The sequence below is a fragment of the Equus asinus genome, chromosome 2, assembly GCF_041296235.1.
Source record: "Equus asinus isolate D_3611 breed Donkey chromosome 2, EquAss-T2T_v2, whole genome shotgun sequence".
Lineage (NCBI taxonomy): Eukaryota > Metazoa > Chordata > Mammalia > Perissodactyla > Equidae > Equus > Equus asinus.
In genome coordinates, this window is record NC_091791.1 from 31,084,746 (window position 1) to 31,112,119 (window position 27,374).

The 27,374-nt window shown below is 40.3% G+C and overlaps 1 protein-coding gene across 2 annotated transcripts in view; it reads left to right on the top strand.

Moving 5' to 3' along the window:
* Window positions 1–27,374, top strand: part of HPSE2 (heparanase 2 (inactive)) — a 602,725-nt gene that overhangs the window by 554,627 nt on the left and 20,724 nt on the right. For both annotated transcript variants that reach the window (XM_044752780.2, XM_070485651.1), the window contains exons 10-11: window positions 20,139–20,284; window positions 27,201–27,347. In XM_044752780.2, the coding sequence (XP_044608715.1) occupies window positions 20,139–20,284; window positions 27,201–27,347 (293 nt within the window). The remainder of the gene's footprint in view (window positions 1–20,138; window positions 20,285–27,200; window positions 27,348–27,374) is intronic.

The window sequence follows — 27,374 nt, forward strand, 5'->3', positions numbered from 1 at the left end:
CCCAGGTCCTTAAGCAGCACACAGAACTGTTTTCTCCATCTAACCATACTAGAAGGCTCAAAACAGCAGAAACTCTGAGGCTGTGCACTTTTTGCCTGAGGTGTGATGACAATCATCATCTCCCTGTTCTGTGAGGTGACCTAGGGGTGTGTGATGCCAGAAAATCACATCTTAGACAATGCGTTCTTAGACAACTTGTGTAATTTTGCCTTGCACTCATGGGAGCATCTAACCTATAGGAGAGAGACTCTCACTGGAGAGTTACATCAAAACTTTTAAGTTGAAATGTTATTCAAGGTCGGTGTTAAAAGCTGCCAAACACTACTTTCCTTATGCTGCCAAATTCCTGCATTTTTTTATGGAGGTAAACTGTTGAAGACTCTTTTTACCAGTCTCGCCCTTCTGAGTTCACATCCTCTTCAGCCCAGCCCACCCTACCCCCATGTTTTACTTCCTGCCCTTCTAAGGTCCCGAGGCACAGAGGTAGATGTTGCTCACTGCAGCAGCCCACAGGCCTACTTTGCTTTCTCTGAAACTTGTGGGTCTCACCCATCAAATTCAATTTTCACCAGAAGAAGATCCTTCTATTTCCCTTAATTAGCAGCTGCCATCTTTTCTTCTCCTTCTAGGGCTTTTCCTTTTTTAGTCAAAAAGTCACTTTGGCTCTCCCTTAGGCCTGTCTTCCCAGCAAGTAGTCCATCAGTCTCTTGTGTTTTTTGGACTTCCACCCTATTTTATGCTACGTGCCCATGGAATATTGCAATTCCATACAGGTGTTTAGAAAAGTGAGGAGTGATCATGCCACCTGTAATGTAATCTGCAGGTCCCCAAGCAAAATGAGAATGTGGGAACTCAACTTCAACAAAGTGACATTAAAAGTACTAAAATATAAAGCTTTTTTCCTTTCTGCCGGTCTCTCTCTTGACTTATGGTATTTTTTTATTTGCTATTTAATGTTGTTCTAAGTAAAGAAAAATTAAAATTTTAAATAATTAGCATGAATTTTGCCATTCCTCTTTATATTGTGCATGTGAGACATAAATGCTAATTTAAATTGTATGCAAATTACCAAAATTATACAATTTGTGTTTTATAGCTTGTAAATGCATATATATTGTCTTCTTACCAGAACAATGTATGAAACTAACTCAACTATTTTTGTTTCACTTTTTGATATGAGCACATTCTACCAATACTCTCTACCTTCAGATTATTGATAAGTAAGGAAGGACTGAAAGAAAAAGGTTGCCCTGTCTTTCTCTTTCCTTCTGTTGTCATTTTCAGCAAAAGTGGTTGGCTAATACAGGGAAGTAATATCAATAAGATTGAGTACAATAGGGTTCTTTTATGTTTCTTAGAATGCTATCGTCTTCTTCCTGTGTTTGAAACAAGTTCTGGTGTGAACAGAAAGTGTGGCCTCTTGAGGCTGTCAGCCCTTCCATTCCCCACTTACACACACTCGCCTGGCACTCAGTTTGGGTCTCGTCGAACTCCCACGCATCATGGATCCACCAGAATTCTGTGCTCACGGGGCATTGAAAACACTATTTGTTAATTGGATAGTTAAAAACTCAGACACACATATTGTGTATATCTCCCCTGCTCATGTGTCCACTGTCTCATTAGACTTCACTTACAAAACACAAGTTCAAAGACAAAATTATGAAGAATTTCAAGACGACAACAGTAGAGGAAACTTCACTGAGGTGGAAGCGAGAGACCAGGTAGTGAACCTATACGACATAGACTTTAATTCTTAATCATAAAGGAAAATTTTAAATGCATTTTCAGTGTTCCACTTATGCTTTTAAAACAACTGCTGTCACTTAAAATTAAAGAATGGCAATCAGAGCAAAATTAGGATAACATTTTCCATCCAGCTTATTCTGTGTGGAGAATTTTGACTTTGTGCAATTCAAGACTTATGTCAGTGTGCTTTCACAAATGTCAAAATTATCAAATTATGTAATGAGATTTATAATAATGTCTTCATTCAGAGTTCAATAAGCTGTTTTCCAGCTGGAAATTTTCTGGAATTGGACTTTTCTTTGAACTTTGAAAATTTTGCCCATTTCAAAGAGTCCATATTCTATTTCATCCTAGGTTTCTGTGCCAAGATTGCTGTTCTTTCTAGCTTCTCCATCAACTAATATTTCTTTACGCAAAGTCTATAAAATCCCATAAATGAAGCTCTTCAGGTTTATGATTGATTTTCAATATGTGGGAGTTTTGTATAAAAATATCAAAGGTAGCTACTGAGTTGGTCCTGAGGCCTCCCATTTGCACTTTTTAAGGATAAGAATATACACTGGCAAAGAACCTGCTCCAAAGTATTCCTGTCACTAACTCTCAATCACTCACTGAATAGTAAGGATGAGGTAATGGCTGAAAATAAAAAGCTTTTCCGCTGGTTCTGTGCTGTGCCAAGCCAAGAGGACTGCTTCTTGTCCCTGGTCATAGGGCAGCATCAATATAGGAAAAATTGAGCCACAATCCAGAAAAATCCTGCTGTATGGATAACCACTTTGGTTAATTTTGCTTCTAGTGTATTTTCTGTTGGAATGATCCAGTTTGGCAACATGGGTTTGCCAGTTAATTATCAGTCCTCCTCTTCACTTGATTCAGCAAAAATGTCACCATAATGAGAACTATACTCAAGGCACAGGCGAGATGCAGGTCTTTTGCCTTTTCTCTCTGCTGCCTCTGTCTCCTCCTCATGAGATTCCCTGATGGAGGTGGGCCTTATTCCACGAGACCTGTTTTCTCACATCCTGGAACTGCCTCACACAACTCATACACTTCTTTGCTCTTCACCAATGGGAAAGTACCCGCCAGCTTCCGTTGTAGGATATGGAGGGGAACAAAGATTATCTGCCCTCTCCAGCTTGTTTCTTCATCTTATTCATATTTCTACACACATGCCCTGGCTTTGGGGTACCGTAAATACACTTTGATGACTGAAAATTTAACTATTCTTTAAAATCACATAAAGCCTAATATCAATGAAAATATCCTAAAAGTCATTAGATATGCAGTTTCTTCTTAAAGGGTGGATCTTACCTTGCATCTTGAAGCCCACTTTACTGGGAGGCCTGAATCCACTTGAGTATGGGCCTCATAGAGCAGCGTCTATAGTCCAGACAAACTTAATGGACACCATAAAAGCACAGGCAGCATATTCTACTCTTAAAAAAGTAAAGTGTGAGGTTATTTGGGACTATTTCCTGAAAATTGGCTTTTAAATCTTTCTGTAGATGGTCCTAGGGTCTATAAGTTGTGTCCTGCCTAGCAATTTCCCTTCTGCTCAGGACCAAGGGGAGAGATGGAGAGACTAACCTAGTTTTCTGCAGGCAGCATTTCTTTTCCTCAGGAAAGATGCTGAACTTAGAAGTGCCTCAAGCATAGAAAACCCTTCTCCAGTGTTCAGAAAAAGTCAAGGGAGCTAGCTGCTTCTCCTAACCCCAGCTGAGTTCCGGGTGTGTTTGTCCTGCAGAGGGTGGATTGACAGACTGCTTTGGTCATGCTTTCCCACCAGTTACACATTGTAGCCATTTCAGGTTCAGCCATGCGTGCCAGATTGAATTAAATGCTTTTTTAAAAGTCTCCAAAGCAGGAAAACATCTTTCTCTGACTGGTATTTTTTTTACATATTTGTTAATGAGTGTCTGCACAAAAAAGCTGTGGTCTGTAGCTTGTTTTCCAAGGAGGAATCCAATTTGGCTCTCAAGGATGTTGCTGCTGCTCAGATATAGCTTAATTTTTTAATTGAAGCAGCTGCTAAATAGCTGTGGGCAATGCAATGTTCCACAGGCTTTCCTGGAGCTGAGTGGAGACCACCTTCACTTCTGTCTTCTGAATCCCCCGAGCTCATCAGAGTGGCTGTCAACAAAATGTCTCCTCAGGGGCTGGTTGACCCTGCGTGGCCCTGTTAAAGCTGTGGTTAAGTCTGTGGCTGACTTATAGACTCGATTCTACTCTTTGTAGTCAGAAAGGTGCTAGCATTATGCCACCTGGACAAAGGGATGAACCAATTTCTTTCTACATGCCCTTCCAGAAATCTCTCTACTGGCTCAGCTTCTGTAGCCTGCCCAGATAGCAGTGCATTATTATAAAACCTCTTCTCTAAGTCCCTCACATGCATTTAACTTTCCCAACTTGTACAAATACTTTGGTACAGAAAAGCTTTGGTGGTAAAAAAAAAAAAAAAAAAAGGGCAAGTTTGGAGAGAGAAAGGATCTGCTGAAGGCCACAGGGGCTTGCCCGCCTCTGCCTACCAACACCGAAAGGATGAGTCAATTAAGGAAGGAGAGGTGGGACCTCAGAGTTAGCTCCAGAGCTCTACTTAGAGACCATGCTGGCTTTTGGCCAACTAAACTGTGACCTCTTCAGGGTGTGAAACCATATCTTAGCTGTTTCTATTTGTCCAGTGCATCACAGGTGCTCAGCAAATGTTGACTGATGACATCTAGACAAAAAGTCCTTCTATAGCTCTCCATTCATTTCTAGTGAAGCGAGACCCTCCTCTGTCCCTGTTGCTGGCCTGATTCTCTAAGACTTTAGTGCGCACAGGTAGCTGGCCCCCAGCTTTTACGTAAAAGTGCCACTATTCACTTTTAACCTTTGTCTTTTTTGCCTCCTTTTCTTTCTATCTTGTCCTGCATTTTTCTCCCATATATACCTTATCTTCCGCTTGTTCTCTTTTGATTGGTTAATTGTTTGAGTTCTGTCTTATCTACCTTGGACCTTGTCTTCCCCATCATTCATCCTTTCTAGAGTATATTCAGATACAATACATATAAGCACAGGCATTTACAGAAGACGATTATTAACCGTAGCATCAGCTAGTATCTCTCAGCGTCTACTACTCACCAGGCAGTGGGCTTATCCCTTTACATGCATTATCTTGTTAATCTTCACAACAACCTCATGAGGTAGGCTCAAGTATTATCCTATTTTATAGATGATGATATCTATATCAAAGTATCTTGCCCAAGGTGGTAGTCTCACCCAAAAAGTGCTGAAGTTGAGCTAGAACCCAAGTCTGACCTCAGTTACTGCCACCCACGTTATAGCTTGCAAAATGACGTCGAAGAGGTCCCCTGAGTGAAACGAAACTTCTGTGCCAGCAGCCCTTTCACCCTTTGAGGACACTTTCCTTGATGAAGCTCTACCCACTCAAGCCCAGTCTTCACTAACTGCCCCCCAAGTTGCTTCCAGACACCTCCAGGGGAAGGATGCAAGTCATATTCAAGAATCTTCCCTGATTATCCCAGCATGACTTTGCCACCTGCCCTCACTCTTTTGAGAAGAGCTGCAGGACTGTTCCAAGGCACTAGACCCTGAAAGGGAAGCTTTCCCTTACTCCTACTTCCTGCGTAATTATCAAGCAGCAAAGGAAGGAAACATTCATGAGCAGAAACTGGTTCTACTTCCAGGACTGAGCTAGGCGTTTCCCAGCACTCATCTCATTCAATGTTCACCATGATTAAGCAAGGAAGGTTTTTATGGTTGAGGAATGTGCAGCTTTGAGCAGTTGAGTGGCTTGCAATGAACACAGATGGGTGAGTTTTAAATGGAATTCCAATCCAGGGTGCCTGACTCCAAAGCCCATGCTTTTCTGCCTCTGCTAGGAGCATACACAAGTGTCCAGAAATCCAAAGTGGTCCAGGGAACCAGCTCCATCGCAAAGGCAAAGATTGTAATAGAGGTTTTCCATGCTGGGAAACGTTAGTTGACTGAGGTGAATGGAAGGAAAAGTTCCCAAATGATCATTAACAAAATATTAGACATTCTTACATGTCACCATCAAACATAAAATGTTAGGTTATGGATACTGTTTCCCTCCACCCCTTCTTGTAAATAAACAAGAAGCATGAGTGTGTCCACATGTATGTCTACGAGCTACTCCATGATGTGTGGGAGGGGGTGCCCCAGTGTTTTCCATGTGCCACAGTCTCCAGAATAGGAGGGGTGGATTTTGACCTCCAGGGGAGATGTAGAGACATGCTTGGTTGTCACAACTAGGGGGCGTGTGTGCTACTGGCATCTAGTCGGTACAGAGTAGGGATCCTGCTAAAATACTACAATGCACAGGTCAGCCACCACAACAGAAAATTATCAGGCCCCAGTCACTAATAGTGCCCGGCATAGAAGTCCCTGCTCTAGGTTTCAGGACCAGGGAAATGGTATACTTTCTCTCAGGTTCTGGGATTCAAGAGAAAAGATTATTCCTAATATATTCCCCTACACTCTGGATAAAAAGTAACTGTGCCCAGGGGCCAGCCTGGTTGCATAGTGGTTAAGTTCATGCACTGCACTTCCACTGCCCAAGGTTCACAGGCCTGGATCCCAGGCACAGACCTCCACACTGGTCATCAAGCCATGCTGTGGTGGTGTCCCACATACAAAATAGAGAAAGATTGGCACCAATGTTAGCTCAGAGACAATCTTCCTCAAGCAAAAAGAGGAAGATTGGCAACAGATGTTAGCTTAGAGCCAATCTTACTCACCAAAAAAAAAAAGAAAAGGAAAGGAAAAAAGTGTGCCTGGAACTAGCCATCTGTCTAGGAAAAACTCCCTGTTTTTTCCTTTATTCTCACACTACTACCACACTCACAACAGTTCTAACACCAGGTGTGTGGTGGGTTTTTTTCCACACTGACCAATTCTCTGACAGCCCCTGCATATCCTAGAATTCAGTTCAGTTCTGACACTATATACCTGGAGTTAGCATGAGATCCCACAAGTTAAGGGCTCAGTCCCACAAGACTGACCCCACTCAGATGCCACTCACAAGTCCCAGGTTGCCCCTGGTGCTGCTGACTAACAACCAGCTATAAATCAGGATTTTCATGACTCTCTCCTCCAGTTCAATAACTTGCTGGAAAAGTCCACAGAACTCAGGGAAACACTTAATTAGGTTTACGGATTTATTATATAATAAGGGATATGATAAAGGATACAGATGAACACCCAGATGAGGGATACCCGGGGGCAGGTCCAGAAGAGTCTGAGCATAGGAGCATCTGTCCCTGTCACCCTCCCAGCACATGGATGTCTTCACCAACCCAGGAGTCTGTGAGCCCCTTACTTCCGGATCTTTATGGAGGCTTCATCACGTAGACACAATCAATTAGAAACTCAATTTCCAGCCCCTTTCCCCTCGCCAGAAAATGGGGGGTGGGGCTGACAGTGCCAAGCTTATCATGGCTGGGTCTTTCTGGTGACCAGCCCCCATCCAGGAGCCCAGCAAGAATCACCTCATTAGAACAATTTCTTTGCTCTCAGCCAAGAAATTATAAAAGTTTTAGGAGCTCTGTGTCAGGAACTGGGGTCAAAGAGCAAGTTTTGGCAGGAACCAAGGGCACAGACATATATATATATAATAAGAAATATATATATAAAATATATAACATATTGTAAATATTATATGATACATAAGATATTATAAATATAAATAATAAGATATACATATCTTATAATTTTACAGAATCTCTTATAAAATCGGGGAGACCCCAGTGAATTTAGGAAACTTGACAATCCTAGTGAAAAGCAGGAAATTTATCACCTCTTTCTTTCTTTCCTTCCTTCCCTCCCTCCCTCCTTCCTTCTTTCTTTCTTTTCTTTTTTTTGGTGAGGAAGATTGGTCCTGAGCTAACAAGCATTGCCAGTCTTCCTCTATTTTGTACGTGGGATGCCACCACAGCATAATTTGATGAGCTGTGTGTGCAGCTCCATGCCTGTGATCTGAACCTGTGAACCCCCCGGGCCATGGAAGCAGAATGCCTCAAGGCTGGCCCCTCTTATTGCCTACTTTTGTTCGCTGAATCCCAACTTAAAATTGGGATTTTGGCAGCCTGCTCCTTTTCTCTTCACTATAGTGCTCAACTGATGATCACATTTGTCCCAGGTTAGTTCTTAGTACTCCAGGCCATTTCTCACAGTGTGACGGTCTAGACAATGGGGCTCGGGCTCTGCCCAGGTCTTCAAAGTGCAGCAAAGAGGAGTAGAGGGCATCTTGGGGGGCAGTTCAGGCGAGGAAGAATGCATTTACTTCTTGCCTTACCCTGTACCTACTTCAGCCGGTGAAGCATGGCCTCCGTTTTACTAACTCTCACAGAGCACTCAGAGGAGTGAAGACCGGACTGATTTTTATCTCAGGCAGCAGTGGCTCTGAATTTTTAAAGGAGCTTCACAATGAATTAACTAGGCAGTGAGATAAGATGTTTTTCCCTTTCGGCAGCATGCTGACATCTTACCCATTGATCACGCAGCCACTTTTAATCCTAGCAACACTTTTTGTTGTTGTTTTGTTTTGTTTTTTCCTTCTTCTCCCCAAAGCCCCACAGTACACAGTTATATATTCTAGTCCTACGTCTCTCTAGTTCTGCCATGTGGGACGCTGCCTCAGAATGGCTTGATGAGCAATTTCTAGCAACACTTTTTAACTATAGATTCGGAGAACTGCAATAGTGAGATTTATCAACATAATTTTAGTGCATTCATTTATTAATTCAACAAATATTTATTAAGCACCTACTATATACCCAGGCACTGTGCTAGGTGCTGGAGCTACCACTCCATCACTTTAGGTACATTGCTGTATGTCTCTAAGTCTCAGTATCCTCACCTGTAAAAAGGGAAGATAACAGTGCTTCCTCATGAGCAGGATTGATTGGTGAACTCAGTTAGATAACACATGTGGAGCACATTATTAAGCACTCAAATGCTCATTGACATTGTTATGAGCAAACATGGACCCTGATCTCACTGAGGAGTCTAGTGAAGAGTACATACAAGTAAACAGGCGATTCACATACAGCATGAAAACTGCTAGGAGGGAGAACTGCAGGGTCCATAGGATCACGTACAGGAGAAACCCTAAGTCAGACTTGGGCCTTCAGGAGGCTTCCTAGAGGAAGTTTCTCTTAGGCAGAAACCCAAAGAAGGACAAGGAGTTAGCCAGGCAGGGCATGAGGGGGAAGAGGTACTCCAGACAAAGGGAACAGCATTTCTAGGGCCCAGAGGCGTAGGAGAATGGGCCTTCAGGGAGCTGGAAAGAGAGTGCCACCACGATGTTCAGTGGGTGTGGAGCCTTCAAGTTTAACCGCACAGAGAGACACTTATTTCCCCTCAAAAATAGGACCACTGTATTTTAGAGCCTGCTCTTTTTCTATGCATTATAATGAACATATTTTGACATCAGTAAATACTCTTCTAAAATATAATTTTTAGCTATTGCAAAATATCCATAGTTGGATCTACAATAATTTGTTTATCCAGTAATTTATTTATTGAACATTTAATTGTTTTCAGGGTTTTTTCCCCATTAAACATAATACTGTGATGACCGTTTAACCAATTAAGATTCTTTTCCTTAAGAAAAAGGAGGGAAGGAATCTAGGGAACTTAAGCAGAGAATAAATGAGGTAGTTGAAAAGCTGAAGCACCCAGCTTGGAAAGGATAGGATCCAGGGCACTGTGGAACTCAGGTGGCATCACCAGTTAACGGTCATTCTCTGCAAGGTGCTGCTCCGTATCATAAATCCACTCCAGCCGCCCTCGGTGTGCTTGGCCGTACCATTCAGTTTCCAGATTCCCTGGAGAGAAAGCCCAGCTGGCCTAATATGATCACTCACTCTCCTTAAGAGAGATCAGGGAACTTTGATAAACAGTGTACGATCATGGCTGAATCATTTCCTAAAAGAAAATCCAGATGCTGTAATCAGAAGGAGGGAGGAATTGATATCAGGGCGCAAAACCAACGGTGGCCACTACAACCATCTTACAGATAAATCTTTGCACATACCCGTGATTATATCTCTGGAATAAACTATGAGAAGTGGAATTGTTGGGTCAAAGGGTAGGCAGCAATTTGAGGCTTTTGATGCATATTACCAAGTTATTCTCAAGAAAGGTTATTTCTGGCAATTCATTCTCTTTTTTTTCTTTTTTATTGTGGAAAAATAGATATAAGATAAAATTTGCTAATTTAACCATTTTTAAGTATACAATTCAGTAGCATTAAGTACATTCACAATGTTGTGCAACCATCTCCACTATCTATTACCAAAGTTTTTCATTGCTCCGAGTAGAAACTCTGTACCATTAAGCAATAACTCCCCATTCTTGCCTCTCCCCAGCCTCTGGTAGCCTCTATTCTACTTTCCATCTCTATGAATTTACCTATTTTAGATATTTCATTTAAGTGGAATCATATAATGTTTGTCCTTTTGTGTTTGGCTTATTTGCGTAGCAGTGTTTTCAAGATTCACCCATGCTGTAGCATGTATCAGAACTTCATTCTCTTTATGACTGAATAATATATTCCATTGTATGGATACACTACATTTTGTTTATTCATTCATCCGTTAATGGACACTTGTGTTGTTTCCACTTTTTGGCTGCTGTGAATAATGCTGTAACGCACATTCACATACAGGTATCTATTTGAGTCCCTGTTTTCAGTTCTTTGGGGCATGCACCTAGGAGTGGAATTGCTGGGTCATATGGTAATTCTATGTTTGACTTTTTTGAGGATCTGCCAAACTGTTTTCCACAGTGGTTGCATCGCTTGGCAATTCATTCTGATACTAAACACGAGGAAATCTTCATCGGCATGCTAGACCTTTGTGATCTGACTATCCAGGTTGTTGAAACAAAAATAGTTCAAACGCCTTTTTTCCAAAAATAAGTCTTATTAAAAGCATATAATTTGGCAATTTTTATAGCAAACTTATCAATTCTGCCCATGGCATTTTGAACCCAGATAACGTCACCTAGGTTTTCCCAGTGAGCAGATGAAGGCAGGTCTTTATAAGTCTTTGTGCAAGCTTGTGATGGCTTTCACTTGCAGTATGCCTGGAATTCTGATTTCATGTCCAGTGCCGCTTGTGTGATGACCTTCTGGGCTGCATTTCCAGAGGCTTCCTGGGTCTCAATTCCACTCGATTCTCTGGTTTGGGTATCATTACCATTGTATTGAGCTCGAAATTCCTCACTGCTGCCACTGGCTGCTCTAAGGAGTCCCAGCTGGGCCAGTGATTCCTCTCGCCCTTACTCAGGTCTGGGATTGATAGGGCTGAGTAGAGAAAAACTCTGTAATTTGTTTCACAGTAGATTACCTGAAGTCCAGCTATAGATGAGACTGGGTAAGAGAGGCAAGGGGCAGGGGGCCAGACCAAGGGGAAAATGGGTACCTCTTCTAGTTCCAACTCTTCATTGAGCACCTTTCTGTTCTAGATGCTGTGCTAGGCTCCGGGGATACGGCTGTGGGAAAACACAGTCCCATTCATCATGGAATTCATAGTCTAGAAGCGAAGAGACAAATGAATCAGAAAATCCTATCAATAAATATGCAAATACAAACTGAAACAATGTCCTAAGGGAAAGAAATAGTTCCTTAAGAACATAGAACATAGAAATGTAACTTAGCTCAGGCAAGGGATGGGAGTGCTCCCTTGGAAAGTGACTCTAGAGCTAACATTTCAGTTAAGAGTTAAAAAAGCAAGTGTGTATGTGTGTTTGTGTGTGTGTGCACGCACGTGCGTGTGTGTGTGTGCAGGGGTGTGTGTGTGTAAGCTTGAGTTGGGAAGAGGTGTGTGGGACCAGGAGTAGGAGGTAATTAGAAAACAGGAAGGCCCTGTTCGTGGTGGGAGGGAGAAAAAAATCAATGTCCTGCAGCCCAAAAGGCCAGGTAGAGAAATGCAAGGTGGTAAGGGGCCAATTCATGTTAAAACCTCTGGTCTCAGTCTCTAGCCTGCAAGCAACAGGAAGCCACTTGACAGTTTTAAGTAAGGTGAGCAAAAAATGGATTGGAGGGGATTCATTCCCTCTAGAGAAGACAGCAAGGGAAATTGCAGCTTTGAGTATTTCCAAAGATGCTGCAGTCACATGGAAACTTCGTGGATCTGCCCTGCACGCCCTCTCTGTGGAGGCAGTCGGAGCTGCAGCGTTCTTCCCCTTACATGTGAGCTCTGGCATAGCACCATGTCTGGTGCAAAACCAACGGGGATGTTCCACTTCATTTCTTCTTGGCTCTCTGAGGTCAGATATCTAGACGAAGAGCGGCTGCTGGTGTACCATTTGTGCCCACTAGAGTTAACTAGGTTTTTGTGACTTTGGAAGTCAGACAAGAGGCTCCATGAAGGAAAAATATATGTCATTTTGCTGTCACACTTCAGTACATGTATACTTCACAGAAGCAGAAAATATTGAGATTAAACAAGTTTAGGCACCTGCAGAAAGACCTATCAGTGCTCAGGAAAACCATGACCTTTGAACCTTGCAAAGTTATCGTGTCACTCCCATTCAGTGCTGGAAGCCCTCCCATCAGCTTCTGGAGGTGAATCTTCATTCGATCGTTCATTCAATCAAACATTTACGGAGTACCAATATGTATGTTCACAGGCACTGGGGATGCAAAGGTAAGCCCTGATCTCAAGGAGCTTCCTTCCACCATCCTTAACCTTCCCAACACATGCACACAGGCATGCACACAGTCCAGTTATGGTTATGTTTTCAGGGCAACTTGGAGCATAACTGTGTACGTACTAGAATATAACTATTTTCATGAGGCTACAAAAATCTTTCAAGGAATAAAGACAAGAATGAGCAACATTTATTAAATACATTTGATATATCAGGCACTATGATAGATGTTTCCAGATATACCATCTCCTTAAAGTCTTACAAGGAAACTGAGGTTTGGAGATGATCACTTTCCAGGATTTGAATATATATCTTTCAACTCCAAACAAATTACTCCTCCACTTTTGTTGCCCTGTGAAGCCTTCCCTGAATCCCCCAGTCGTAAATAATTGTTTCCTCTTCTGAATTCCCAAAGTACTACAAGTGATTCCTGCTCATACTTTACTTTAGTCAGCCTAGTTTCACAGAAAATTGTTTACATGTATCTTGGCCCCTAAGCTCCTTGAAGACAGGAGGATGTCTTGTTCATCTTTGTATCACTTAGGCTGACACTTGGATGCCACTAATATGTGCTCAGAAAATGCTTGTAAAATGAAAGGATGTATTCACAGCTCTTACCTGGTTGGTCAGAGCCTAGGACCACAGCCCAGCACCACCTTCCCACCTCTAGTTCTGTAGTTTATCATCAGGGGTCTCATGGTCATGCAGTGTAGACAACCCAGTCTGCAAGCCCAAGCCCTGATCACAACCTCCATCAGTAGCTGCCTCTTGCCACCTTTCCAGCCTAGTGGTACACACTCCAGAGCTATAGTCCACTCTCAGAAAGCCAGACCCCAGGTTGAGGTCTACACATGACCTGGCAACAAGCTAGGGACTATCTGAGCAGAGAATTCTAGGGCCATGGGACTCAGAACATGGTCTGGAAAGAGGCATGAGCTCTTGGCTCTGTGGACTTCTTGCCCCATGGAGAGGGACACAGCTGAACGAGGGCCAGAGCTTGGCTCTCTGAAGCAAGGGTCCCCTTGCCCAGCTCTAGATTAGTGGAAATAGTAAATATGAGAAATAGTGAGTGAAGTAAGTGGATAAAAACAAAACGCTTCAAAAATATGCATTGGATTTATATGCACTAAAAATGAAAAAAAAGGAACTTCAGAACTAAATTTCAGGGACACATTAGGAAAGATTTGACCAATGCACATTTGTTGGTTATTACTATTACTCTGTTTGATTCTGTTTTTTTAGGTATGTTCTTTACTTGTCCCTGGTAGAACTTGATCTCACTGAGCTTTAATGGGCTAGAGTTGGGTCAGCAAGAGGTGGGGTTGAGGCAGAAGGGATGCACTACTCTTATTGCTGTGCTGCCGGAAGCCATCCCATCTTCTGGAAGTAAGGATTTGAACATTTAAAAATCCTGTTTCTTGTTCATTCTCTATATGCAGTCAATCACCACATCCAATCAATTTTATCTCCTAAATAGTCTCTCTCAAATCCCTCTTTTTCTCTCCAATTTAACTTCCTAACCTTAATCAAACTTTCATCATTTTTCTTCTAAATTAACCTAAGTGGTTTTCTCCAATCCATTTTCCTCACAGCTGTGAAAGTCAACTTGCTAAATGTAAATTGAATAATGTCACTTTCTCTCTTAAAATTCTGCAGTGGTTTCCCATTTATTTTAAGACGAATTCTAAAATCCTGAGGTCTACATGAATTGGCCCTACCATCCTCATCTTGTATTCACTTGCTGAGCTCCAAGCTGAATTGGTCTGCTTTCAGCTTCTCAAATATTCCAAACTCCTTTCCATCTCAGAGCCTTTGCAGAAGCTCTTTCTCTTGCCTAAAACAATGTCTATCCCCTCCCCTCTTTTCCTCAAATCTTAGATGTCACTCCATGAGATACTCCTTCCTTCCCTGACCGTCCCTCTACCAGACTGAGTCACATCTTCTATTACATGGTCTCATAGATTCCTCCATTACCATTGGTACTATCGAAATTAATTAATTCCCTAACTCATTGGCTGCACGACTATCTTTCTTGCTAGATTGTAAACTTCATTCTGGCAAGAACTGCATTTGTCTTATTCATCACTATATCCCTAATGCCTAGCAGAGAGCCTTAAACATAGTAGGCATTCCATAGCTGAATTCTAGCACCTCCTATAGGCCAGGCAGTCTACTAGGGGTAGGCTATAAGAATGGGTAAGGCGTCTCAGACCTGGAGGACTACATGGTTCAGTGATTAATCCAGTAAACTCTGAAACACTCTGTCAGTTTCTTTCTCTTTTCCCATTTATTTTGGTTCAACTTATTCCATATACTGCATTGTCTAGGTTTCAAACAACAATTGACTTTTTGACAAATACTAAAGAAAAAGAAAAGATTTGAAACCTCTGTCTTTTTAGTGTCATTTGTTATTAGTTTTCCCTCTCCAACTAATAAATGGGCACAATTTTTCTTCAACCTCTTCTCATGTCTGGTACACTTAAAGAATGTCTCTCTGTATCTCTCTTTGTCCCTTGAAAATTGCAATGCATTCCTTGCTTTGAATGTTTTTTACTATTAACATAAAAAGCCATTATACTTGCCTTCCTTCTTGATGACTCTTATTGTCTGAAAACTTCCGTATATATTCCATCTTTCACACAATGTCTTTTTGTTGTTGTTTTTAGACTTGTTTGTGCATTCTTTTTTTTCTATCTGTTCTATGCATAAAGATAATTTTTTCTGCCTCTTCATGTCATTTCCTTAAGAGATATTCGAGAATTATTTCACTTAATTTTATTTATGACTATATAAATAGCACATATTCATAGTAAAATGAAAGAAAGAAGAGTGAGGGAGGGAGGGAGGGAAGAAGGAAATATAATTTGATTCTGCTGAGAGCTGGTTTACATGAGGGAAAGATAAAGACAGTGAGAGAGGGAAGATGGAGTTTAAAAGAAGAGGAAGACAGGGGCTGGCCCCATGGCCCAGTGGTTAAGTTCACGTGCTCTGCTGCAGGCGGCCCAGTGTTTCGTTGGTTTGAATCCTGGGCGTGGACATGGCGCTGCTCATCAAACCACGCTGAGGCAGCGTCCCACATGCCACAACTAGAAGGACCCACAACGAAGAATACACAAAACTATGTACTGGGGTGAGGGAGGGTTTTGGGAGGGAAGGAAGGGATGGAAGAAAGATTCCCTGACTAGAAGGAGTTTATTTTTCAATTCCTTTCATATTTACAGGTAAGAAGACTCAATATCATAAAAATGTAAATTCTCCTCATTTGAGCTATAAATTCATTTCTAAATTCTAAATTCAATTCTAAATGAAATTCTAAAGTCCTAGCAGATTTCATTTCGATACTAGATAATCTGATTCTGAAACACCTATGATTGAGCAAAGGTCCAGGATTAGCAAAGCCATTACTGAAGAATAAGATAGGGGGACTTGCTCTACCAGATTTCAAGACATATATAAAACAATAGTGATTAAAACAATGTGGCATTGGCACAGGACAGTAAAACAGGACAGAATAGAGAGCCCAGAAACAATCCCATGAATATATGGAGGTTTGATGTATGACACAGAGGACATTGCAGATCACTAAAACAAGGAGAGACTATTTAATAAATGATGCTGGCATAATTACCTATCCATATGGAAAAATATGAAATTAGATACCTACCCCACACCATACTCCCAGATCACTTCTAGATTGATTAAAGACTTAACTATGAAAGAAAAAAAATGTTAAAAGTGTTAAAAGAAAATATAAATTATCTTTATGAACTAGACAGGAGGAAGGACTTCTTAACATACAAAAGAACTAGGCATTGTGTGCCCACTAGAATGGCAAAAATTAAAAAGTCTGAAAATAACAGGTGTTGGCAAAGATGTGGATCAAAGGGAACTCATACAGACACTGCTAGAGAAAGTGTACCTTGTGATAATTGGAATCACTCTGGAAAACAGTTTGGTATTATCCTATAAAGTTGAATATTTGTATACCTGTATATGACAGCAATTCCGTTTTAGGTTTATACTCTAGAACGGTGCTTCTCTAATTCTAACGAGCATCAAAATCACCTGGTGAGCCACACAATTTGAGGGCCCCACCCCTGGAGATTCTGATTCGATAGGTCTGGATAAAGTCGATGAATTTGCATTTCTAAGAAGCACCCAGGTGCTGAGGCTGCTGCTGGCTTCTGATCACAGTGGGAGTATTGCTTCTCCAGATTTCTTCACCTGTGTCTTGGGAAACAGAAACAAGAATGTTCAAAGCCACATTGTTCATAATAGCAAAACTCTGGACACAAATATCTATCAGCAGAAGAATGGATAAATAAATTGTAGTGTGTTTACTCAATGAAGTATCATACAGTATTGAAAATGAATGAACTATAAGTACATGTAACAACCTGTATGAATCTTAGAAGCATAATGTTAAGTGGAAAAAGGAGATTTACAGAAAATTACATACAGCATGATACCACTTATACAAAACTAAAAAATTAAATAATACATTGCTTAGGAGCAACTATATGGGTAAAACTAAGATATGAAGCAAGGGAATGAAAAACACAAAAATGGGAATAACTAGATGCAACAGTGAGTATTTTGGTAGCTTTAAGGTGGATGATAGTTTCTCATTTGCTTCAGAACTGTCATGTAAGTTATATACATTCTCCTGTCTATGGAAAACATATATATAGTACACATATAATGGAAGAAAAAAGTTTGAGTGCCAAACAATCAGGTAAGTTAAATGAGACCAGAAAAGATTACAAGGAAACTAAAATTGTAAAAACAATTAAAATACTCATCAGACTTAGTAAATGACAGAAATGATCATGGAGAAAACAGATATGCAGTGCAGAGGACATTCTCTTGCAGAGAGAAAAAAAAAGATTAAGAAAGAATGAGAAGTGATAGATGCACAGAACTGAGGATGCAGAGCTAACAAATAGACTCTTGAAACAGAGTGGAGCAGACAGAAGGAAATAAGAACTCAAAGCTATATTTAAAGAAAATTCTCACAGGTTGAAGACAGACTTTAGTCTTTCTGATCAAAAGTATTCCCCAAATACCACAAATTAATGCAGAAACCCATATTGACACGTTTTTGGTAAAAGCTCAAATATCAAGGATAAAACGTGTCTCCAGAAGCGTCCTGCTAGAACACAAAAGAGAAACTAAACGGGCTAAGCAAACATAGAATAAAATTCATGCTAGCCTAAAACTTCTCTGCAATAACGAACACTACAAAAAATGACTTCCAAGTTTATTTGGAAAAATAAATGGATGTGAGTAATTAAGGAAAGTTTGAACAAAGGAAGAAAATTAAATCAAAATGGATTTAAACCTCTAGATATTAAAATGTAACATAATAATTAAAATGATGTGAAACCAATAAAAAGAAAGGAGAGTTCAGTGGCAGAGAATAAAAAATCCAAACACAGAATTATACATAAGATTTCTTATCAGTATGTCATGATATGCATATCATAAAATATCAAATATATGATATATTTATATATGTATTATATATATTATATTATGTATTATAATTATGTTTTATAATTACAAATATTTATATATTTATTACAAACATTTTTATAATTTTATAATTATAACTATATAATGATTATAATATATAATATTATGTATTATAATTATATATTTACAGATATGCATATATAAATATATGCATATATTTTATAATACATTATATATTACATAACATATAATGTATATTATTATCATATATTTATATATTCATGTACATATATACACGTGTATTATAAATATAGAATATATACTAATATAATTATATAATATATGTTATTTATATATTATATATTAATTATATATATTATATACATATCTTTTTACATATTTATATGTATATAAAACTTTGTATGTGATAAAGAGGGCCTTAGGGATAGGTTGTTCACTACAACAACTAGTAAATTATTTAGAAAATAATAGTATCATACAGCAAAATATTTTTCAATGAATTAAAAGATTAAATTTTAAAATGGCAATATAAAAAGAACTAGAAGAAATATAAGTGAAGAGTTATCTGTTCCTTGTGCAAGGAAGAACTTTCTAAGAATAAAAGAAAAGGAAGAAACCAAAAGAAAAAGATTGATATATTTTCCTGTAAAAATTTTCAAAATTAAAAAAAAATTTAAACATCAGGAGACCATATTTAACCAAAAAAAATCATAAAAAGTGATAAAAGGCAAACTACCAACTAGGACAGAATATTTGTTCCACATATATTCCAAAGGATTCTTACCACTAACATTAAAAGATATATTACAAATCAGTAAGAAAAAGGTGGACATGACATTGGAAATATGGGTGACTGTGATGATCACTTCATAAATAATAATCAAGGACACAGAAATTGTAATCAAATTAGAGCAAATTAAACCAATGAGATGTTTTTCTCCTCTATATTATCGACTATGATTAAATATTTGCCACTTTAAAACATCAGGAGACCATATTTAACAGCCACGCTAAGGCCACTTAAAGTTAATTAAAGCAAGTGCTTGGGCAAGGCCTGGAGCCCACTGCTCAGGGCAGATGTGGAGCTATGCTGGTGGCAAAGAGGCTTTGAGACTGTGTTCAGATTTATGCAATTCAGCAGACATTTTTAAGCAGCTGATGTTATAGATGGCCACTCAAGTTAAAAAAAAGATCATTCAGAGGCTTCTGCCTGGAAAGATGAAGGCTAAGAAGACATAGTTGATGTCTTTAAGACTTTAAGTAGCAAGCACTGAGTAGCATGTTCACTGACTTCCAGAACTGGGGAGGGGAAGAGGAGGAGAAGCCCCTAAACAAATTAGGAAGCCCTATTTTACAAAGTGAGTTATAAACACTGTGGTCGTTACCCATTACAGGTGATTAAAAACTTACACAATACAAGTGCAAATTTTATGTTTGTATCAAATACAAAACCAAAAATATGATAATAGCAAAAACAATACAAATTAAGGTGCTGGTGAACAGGCTTTTATAAATTCAAATGCATATGTGGGTTACAGATTGAATATGTATTAATCAGTTACAAATGGACCCTGGAATGGTTAAAAGCATCACATTCTTTTTAATTTAGAATTATTCCTTTTATTTTAGAATTATTGAGGATGACCAAGAATTAGCACCATGGTTTGCAAACGTTCTTCTGTTTGAGTTTCTAACTCTGGAATCCAGGACTCTGGTCTCCTGCCTGGAGGAGCTTCATCTCCCTCCCATCACACTAATGATTTTTAGTGACAATATTTGGAGAATGACATTTTGGATTCTCATATTGGTGACAATCCTAAAGATTGGAAATCTTCCATTGTACAATTAAACAGAAATCATAAACCAGTAAGGAAGTAAAATCATAGGAAAAGAAAGTTGGAAATTTAAGGTCCCAACTCATTATTTCATCTGTGAAAAACTGTCATTCATCTGCTTGTATACTGCTCTGGGTCCACACTACTTACATTTCCCCATTTGGTCAATTGAAAAGGCAATTTTAGACAGTGCCCACTTCATTATCAACCCAAGATGAGTGCTTCATGGGGGTGACCATGCTTACAGGGTTAGGGTCTCATTGGTCATTATTCCCTGTACTCCTGGTAAGAAGTGGTTTCTGGCCTATTTTGTGTGTTTACTCAGAGCACAGCATCTGAATGTGTCTTTCTCTGACTCTTCCTCTCTGTTCTGCTCAGGACTACTGGCTATCTCTCCTATACAAACGCCTGATCGGCCCCAAAGTCTTGGCGGTGCACGTGGCTGGGCTCCAGCGGAAGCCACGGCCAGGCCGAGTCATCCGGGACAAACTAAGGATTTACGCTCACTGCACAAACCACCACAAGTAAGTCTTCAGAGAGACAGCACAGAAAGCCACCCCAAGGGGCTGCAGGCTTCCGGCCCCTCTTAGAATTCCATACCATTTGGGACCCCTTCAAGACTTGTTGAAAACTACTTCTGGAATCACTGTACCTGCTCTTTGCAGGTTTCAAATGATCTCTGATAAATAGCTTGTTCTCCAAGTAAACTCCTTTTCTCACACTTACAGTATTTGTTCATAAAAGATTCATAAAAATACATGCCATTTGTTCATTTGCTTCTTCATTCAACAAATTTTTATTGAGCATTTTCTCTGTGCCAGTTGACATAATGCCCACGAGGTTTTCTGTGTGCCTATGCCTGAACCAAGGCTAGAGATATTAAATCTGTCCCTACGCTCCGCCAGCAGAGCTTGAGGAAATAAGTCTGCATTTCTGAGACGCATGCTGGAGAGCTGTGCCATAAGAAACCTAGCCCAAGACCAGTGCCTCCCACGCGGGGAGTGCCCAAAGGTAGTCGTGCCAGCTTAGAGCCATTTTCAGTATTTCAAAAGACCTTTCAGCTGTTTTAAAGGTTAAGAGGTTAAGTAAAATCTAGGCTTCTTTTTTTGGGAGGCTGGACTTAGAATAATCCGCATGGTGATGTATGGTTATTCTTCTCTTTTTGATCTGAAGCACTGGTTGTCATTAGAATTGTCATTAAACAAGTAGGAAAAATAATCATCAGTAAATAAAGTTTGGCAGATAAAATATTTTAAAACATGAGGATCATAAAGTAAAAACTTAAAACTGAGTATAAAGCAAAACCCTTCTGACCAAATATGGCTTTCTTACATCACTTCCTGTTTAAGGAGCAGAGTAGGCAGCCCTGGAAAAGAGAACTCCTTCTCTAAATGTGGAGAAACCCTGGGGGGAGGAGGTGAGGAGAAGGAAGCAAGTGCCTCCAGCCAGGCCTTCATTCCAGTGGCCTATCAGGGGCTGATCCTGGGCAGCAGAGAGCACAAAGAGCTCCGGTGGTCAGGTTACAGCAGACGCCCATTCCCCTTCCTTGATGAGAGAGGAGCCAAGCCAATTAATTTATCATGATAAGATTTTTCAAAGAATCACTCTGAGCATAGGGGGGCCAGGGCCCAGTTGTCTTGTCTGTAGATACAAGTGCCTATTGTGGATGAGAGGAGGCTGGTTTGGGCAGAAGCCAGAGGCTTTCAACATCCCTTTTGCTCAACAGGAAGCTCAATCCAATACCTGACAGAGAGTGACTGCTTTATGGCCTTGGCTGGAGTTATCTGATCACCACACAAGGAAACGTTGTATTCCTTGTCTCCGCCCTGTCCTTGAGGTAACCACCCAAAAGGTGGACCCCCAACTTCAAGAGAGAAAAATTACTCTTGGCACCTTGTGTCTATGTTGGGAAGAACATCAGTTTGTGGCCTTTGTACTATGGGTCTGAGGACCCAGGGAAAAAATGTCAGTCGCCATGGGCTTTGCAGGATTTGGGTGTCCTCACAGTGGGCTCCTCGTATAGTCTCACCGCAGTGTTCATCCTGACATTCTTTGACATTCTTGTGGGAAGTTATCACTAATATTCTGAGTATACCATGAACTCAAAGCCAGTGTCTCATTCATTTTTGTATTCTTGATGTCTAGTATAGTGACTGGCATGAAGAAGGTCTCAGTGAATTTTTGATGAGTGAGTGAATGAATGGATGCAGAGATAGGGCATCAAGACATCACTGGTGATTTACAGTTCTAGTCCTCTTCCCCTCACATATCGCCACAGCAGCCAGAAGGAAGGGGTGGGGCTGAGTGATTAAGAATTCTAGCATTCACTAGCATGAGACCTTAAACAAGTAAAGTAAAATAATCTGCATTCAACATTCTCTGTACATCACCAGCTCTCCTCTGCTTTCTTTGGGAAGTCACTCTGGAACATCTCTAGGGAAATGGTGCCACCGTGCTTCTATCAGTACCATCCCTCCTTCTCCCCATTAAAAAAAAGAAAGAGACTTTACTAATTCATTCCACACATGACTTTAATGATAATAATTAGAGTGAAGGTGTTTTTGTTCCTATTAGCAAAGAAAGCCCACAATGGATGCACTGAGCTGGCTCCTCCCTGTCAGTGGATGTCAGGTGCCCCAGATGGGTAGGTACAAGGATAGGAGAAGGGTCTCTGCTCCTCCTCTCAGGGAAGCCATGAGCCCAATCTGTGTCCCCTCATCCTCCCCAACAGTCATGAGGAAGCACTACTGTAACTTAGTGTTTATTTGTGGCCAATGAGACCAAGGTCACAGAAATGTCCCAGAGTGGGCATGTTGGGTTCATGCTATTCTGACCAATACTCTGAAACTGGTCAAAACAGGGATTGGGTGAGAAAGTATAAACTTACCAGTAGAATAACCCAAAGAAAATGTCTATTAAAACAACTCCTACACTCCAGTGTACTGCACACTTGCTGTGTGACAAGCATCTTGCCCAATATTTGCATTTATGTTATCATATTGAATTCCGAAGGTTCTATGGTATCACCCTATATACAAATAACTACATTAATAATGCAAAGAATTTTACATTTGGAAAGAACTCTTAGACATCTTTTGGCCCAGTGTCCTATACAACACAGAAATTCCTTTTACCATCCCTGACAGTCGTGCAACCTCTACTGGAATACCTCACTGTCTCTTGTGGCAGTCTCTTGCATTATGGGTTGTTTCTAACCTAGTAGAGTGTTGTGTATTTTATAAATGATTTAGGAAACGAAGTTAGATCCTCATACCAAAACCAGCAGGTGCTTTTCCGCTTTCTGTTCTAGAGTTAACAAATTAAGACGCTAGCAGCATGGCAGTTCTTACCCTGGATCTTCTTGTTCAGAGAACAAAGAAGTTTTGACTGGGAAATCTTCTTTTTATAAACTGTTATGCTGAGACAATATATGTTTCTGGGGAGGAGCTGAGGTCCTCAGCCAAGTTCAAAACCATTTGGACCCTGGTGGATATTGAAGCAAAATTGGGCCTTTTGGGGTTCAAGTTCGTTTATTATTGGCAAAACACAACTTCCTGTTTTTCAGAAGAAGTTTTTTTTAAAGACTCATAAAAAAGGTTCCTGAGGCTTCTTGGACATCAAATGACTCTTACAAAACAATATTTTGATGAGTTAAGTGTAAATGAATCAGAAACATGTGGATTAAATTTCCCTTAAAATACACAGGGGCTTTGAAATTAAGAGAAAAAATGTTTGGCAAAACATGGTCTGACTTACCGAACCCAAAAGCTTTGAATTAGATTTGGAGACAATGGACCAACCCAGTTTTCAAGCACATTGGCTTTCACTGGGAATGACCAAGGATTCTAAAACATCATCCTCCCTTTCCTTTCCTAGTCTCTCAGCTTCACTGGAGACATTTCTAGAACAGTGACTATGTTTTATCTGGAAGTCAAGATATACCTCCCTATACCCTCCACCTCTTACACCCAGGATATTTCAGTTCCAGCCTCCTTTCCCTGACTCACTTCCTCCTCTTCCCGTGGCAACACAAAGAGGAAAGATGTCAGGCAGCAAAAGAACAGCCAGAAAGATGAACTCCAGATTCACAGATTCTCTGCTGGTGAAAAAGTCTCACCATGAGTGAGACATGGAGCAAGATAGATGTTCTACCAGAGGAAAAGGGCATTCACTGAAAGAGCCAAAAGCCACCTGGACTTGATGACATCAAAAGGTCAGCAATTGCTTGCAGGCCATGCCTTCAGACCCTGTTTTCAGATAATCCTCCAAGATTATTTTTCTATGGGCAGAGAAAATACATTCTTCAGGAATCTGGATTCTCAGAGTACTTTCAGGTTGGTGCTGCACTCCCCAGCCAAGAATGTGGCTTCGTAGCCAAGAGGCCTCTGTATAATGTCCTTGCCCATCAGCCAAGCAGGGAAAGGAATGGCTGAGGCAGTCTTCAATGCCAGTTCCTACCTGGGGAGGTGCCAGGAGTTTTGTGAGAGTCTCTACATGCCGGTCTCTGGGCTGGCTTTCGGTACTGGTTTGTCTCCCCCCACGGGAACTATGTAAATGGAAATCAGACCATTACCAAGCAGCTTGAAAAGACACTTTCCCTGCAGCAATGCTGTGATTTCAGGTCTCCCCCCAACCCACCACTTCTCCACATCCCACCCTTCTCTGCGGTCTCTGAGGGCTCATTCTGCCCCAGCTTTGCAGAGGAGAAACTCATAAGTGCAAGCATGCGGCTATCTCCTCCTCCACTGCTGGCCTTTGAGAAGGTTGTTTGATGGTGGTTAGCTAAAGGGCTTACTGCAGCCTGGTAAAATTAGTATCCATCCATGCCCACTTTTGCTCACACTCTGAGCCCAGAGTACCTGTAGATAATGGGGTCTTCTTCAATGTTGCACACGGCTAAGCTAAGCTTAAAGCCCACCAATGGAGTATAGTCAATGATAGTAAACGCTGACACAGGCTAGCTGCATCTTTGTTCAGGTCTCTGGTGATACAAGTCTGCTCAAATAAATGGGCATTCTCTTCTGGCCTAACTTATTCGGCTCCAAAAGCTAGTTCACATGCTTCAGGGTATTGAGAAGAAGGACTGGAGGAGGAGGGACCAGATAGAAGAGTCATTTAATAATTTTTCAGAATATAAATGCAGGCATCTGGAGAACTTTGAACACAATAATGTGCCCTCCTACAGATGCAAGAAAAATCATCTGACACAACCAGCAGATATACTTTGGGAATTCTTCTCATAACCTTAATGGATTGCTCTAGGCAAGTGGTTCCCAAACCCATCTCATCTGCCAGATATCCCAGAAAGATGTGTTTAAAGATACAGATTGCCAGGGCCCAATTCCAAATGGATTGAATCAAAATCTCCAAGGGATGAGCCCTGGAAATGGTATTATTTTAAAAAATGAACAAACAACCCAAGTTATCATATTGACCTGCCCTTATTCACTCAACTCTTAATTAGCACCTTTAGAGGCAGAGATGAGTGACCCAGAGGCTGAGGGGTGCTGTGTCTGCAAGGAATGTTGCTTTCCTCTGGGCAAAGTTGACTTGGAGTTTCTCTGAACTCCTCCTTTGAAGGCAGGACCGGGTCATTTTTTGTTTCCTCTCATTAACCCATCCAGATGGGGCCCTATGGGACCCCTTAGAAACAAAGTCTTTTTTCCTATGAGAGAGAAGGCAATCATTATAGTTTTGTTGATACATGCCGAAAGGCTCTTGCATGTAGGCATATAGTTCTTCCAGGCTTCTGAACATTCTGTGCTGGTTTAAAAGGATTCCAAAAATAGTCTTAGTAATATTCCAAAAATAGTTTTAATAATCTGTAGTAGGTAAAACAAAGCAGAAATCAAAAGGATTGATAAATTTGACCATGTAAAAGTTTTTGACTTTTATTACATCAGAATACAGCATAAATAAACTGAATTGGTCAAAGGAAACTGGGGGAAATTGTGCAACATACATGCAGACAAAGGATCACTATCTTCAATAAATAAATAGTTTTTATAAATCAATAGAAAAATGGGTAAAGACATGAATAATCAGTTTACAAAAGAAGAAATGAAATGGCAAACAAGCAAATGAAAAAAATGCACCTCAATATGAATTTTTTCAAAATACAAATTAATACAACATTGAAATGCCATTAGCACCTCTCAGGTTAAGAAAGATATTTTAAAAGGTTAATGTCCAGTGTTCTTAAGGGTATGAGGAAACAGGTGCTGTTATACATAGCTGATCAGAGCAAATTAGTACAAGCTTTCTAGAGAGTTAATATCAATATTATCAAAATGTGTGTATCAGTCAAGATAGGAGAGGTTATGCTGTGATAACAAAGAAGCTCCAGATCTCCATGGCTTTCAATAAGAAAATGTATTTCTTGTTGACACTCCACATCTGTTATGGCTCTGCAGTAGCTGTACTCAACATCCTCTTCATTCCAGGATGCAGATCACTAGAGCACCCTCTTCTGGCAGAGGGAGAAGAGAGGTGACAAAACCTGAGCTGCCTCTTAAAGCTTCTGCCCAGAGGTTTTAACATGCCCACCCACAATTCACTGGCAAAAGCCAATCGTGCGATCACAGAAGGTTTCAACAGAGCCAGGACGTAGTCTTTCCACAGCCAGGGGCAGCACTGGGAATGAACTGGAAGATTTGGTGAGGAATCATGCCATGTGCATGTGTTCCCTTTGACCTGATGTTTCCAACTTCCGGGACTTTATTCATCAGAAATAATCGTGATGTACAAAAAGTTTAGGTACAATGTGAAGTCCATCACATAATTTATACTGGCAAAAAAAACTGAAAACAACCTAAGTTCCCAAAAGAAAGGGGTTAGTTAAATAAATTATGTTACATTTCTGATTGAAGAATTTAGCATTCTTCTACAAGTAGAAGAATATATAATAACATGGGAACATGTCTAAGATGTTCATGAACTGAAAAAACTGTGTGAACAGTGTGTAAGTATCTAAAAACGGAGTAATATATATGTACATGTCAAAATACTTGATAAATATTTGTCAAATTAATAAACTAAAAAATACTGGAAGGATGTCTACCAAAATATTATCATATCTGAAGATACTAGGATTATGGGAATTTTATTTTTCTTCTTTGTGTTTCTCTATATTTTTCCTTTTTTTCCTGCAATCAGCATGTTTTACTTCCATACTCAGGAAAAAGATATTTTGTTTTCTAAAAATCATTTCAATACATTTAAACAAAAACAAAAGGAGTGTGATGGGAAGTGGGTATCTTCTTTGCAGGAAACCACAAAAACAGGGTCTTCCTGTCATTGAAGGTCTAGAGTGGCCAAGAACCATAAAATAAGTGCCCTTTCCTGAGGTAATCCTGTTTCATGCAGTCTATAAATTATGCAGAAGCATCTAACTGACCACTTTGTTTCCATCTTTCCCTTCTCTCTCGGTCTGGATCTCAGCCACAACTATGTTCGAGGGTCCATTACACTTTTTATCATCAACCTGCACCGATCAAGAAAGAAAATTAAACTGGCTGGAACTCTCAGGGACAAGCTCGTGCACCAGTATCTGCTGCAGCCCTATGGACAGGAGGGCCTGAAGTCCAAGTAAGTGCCGACCTGGAAACAGCTCAG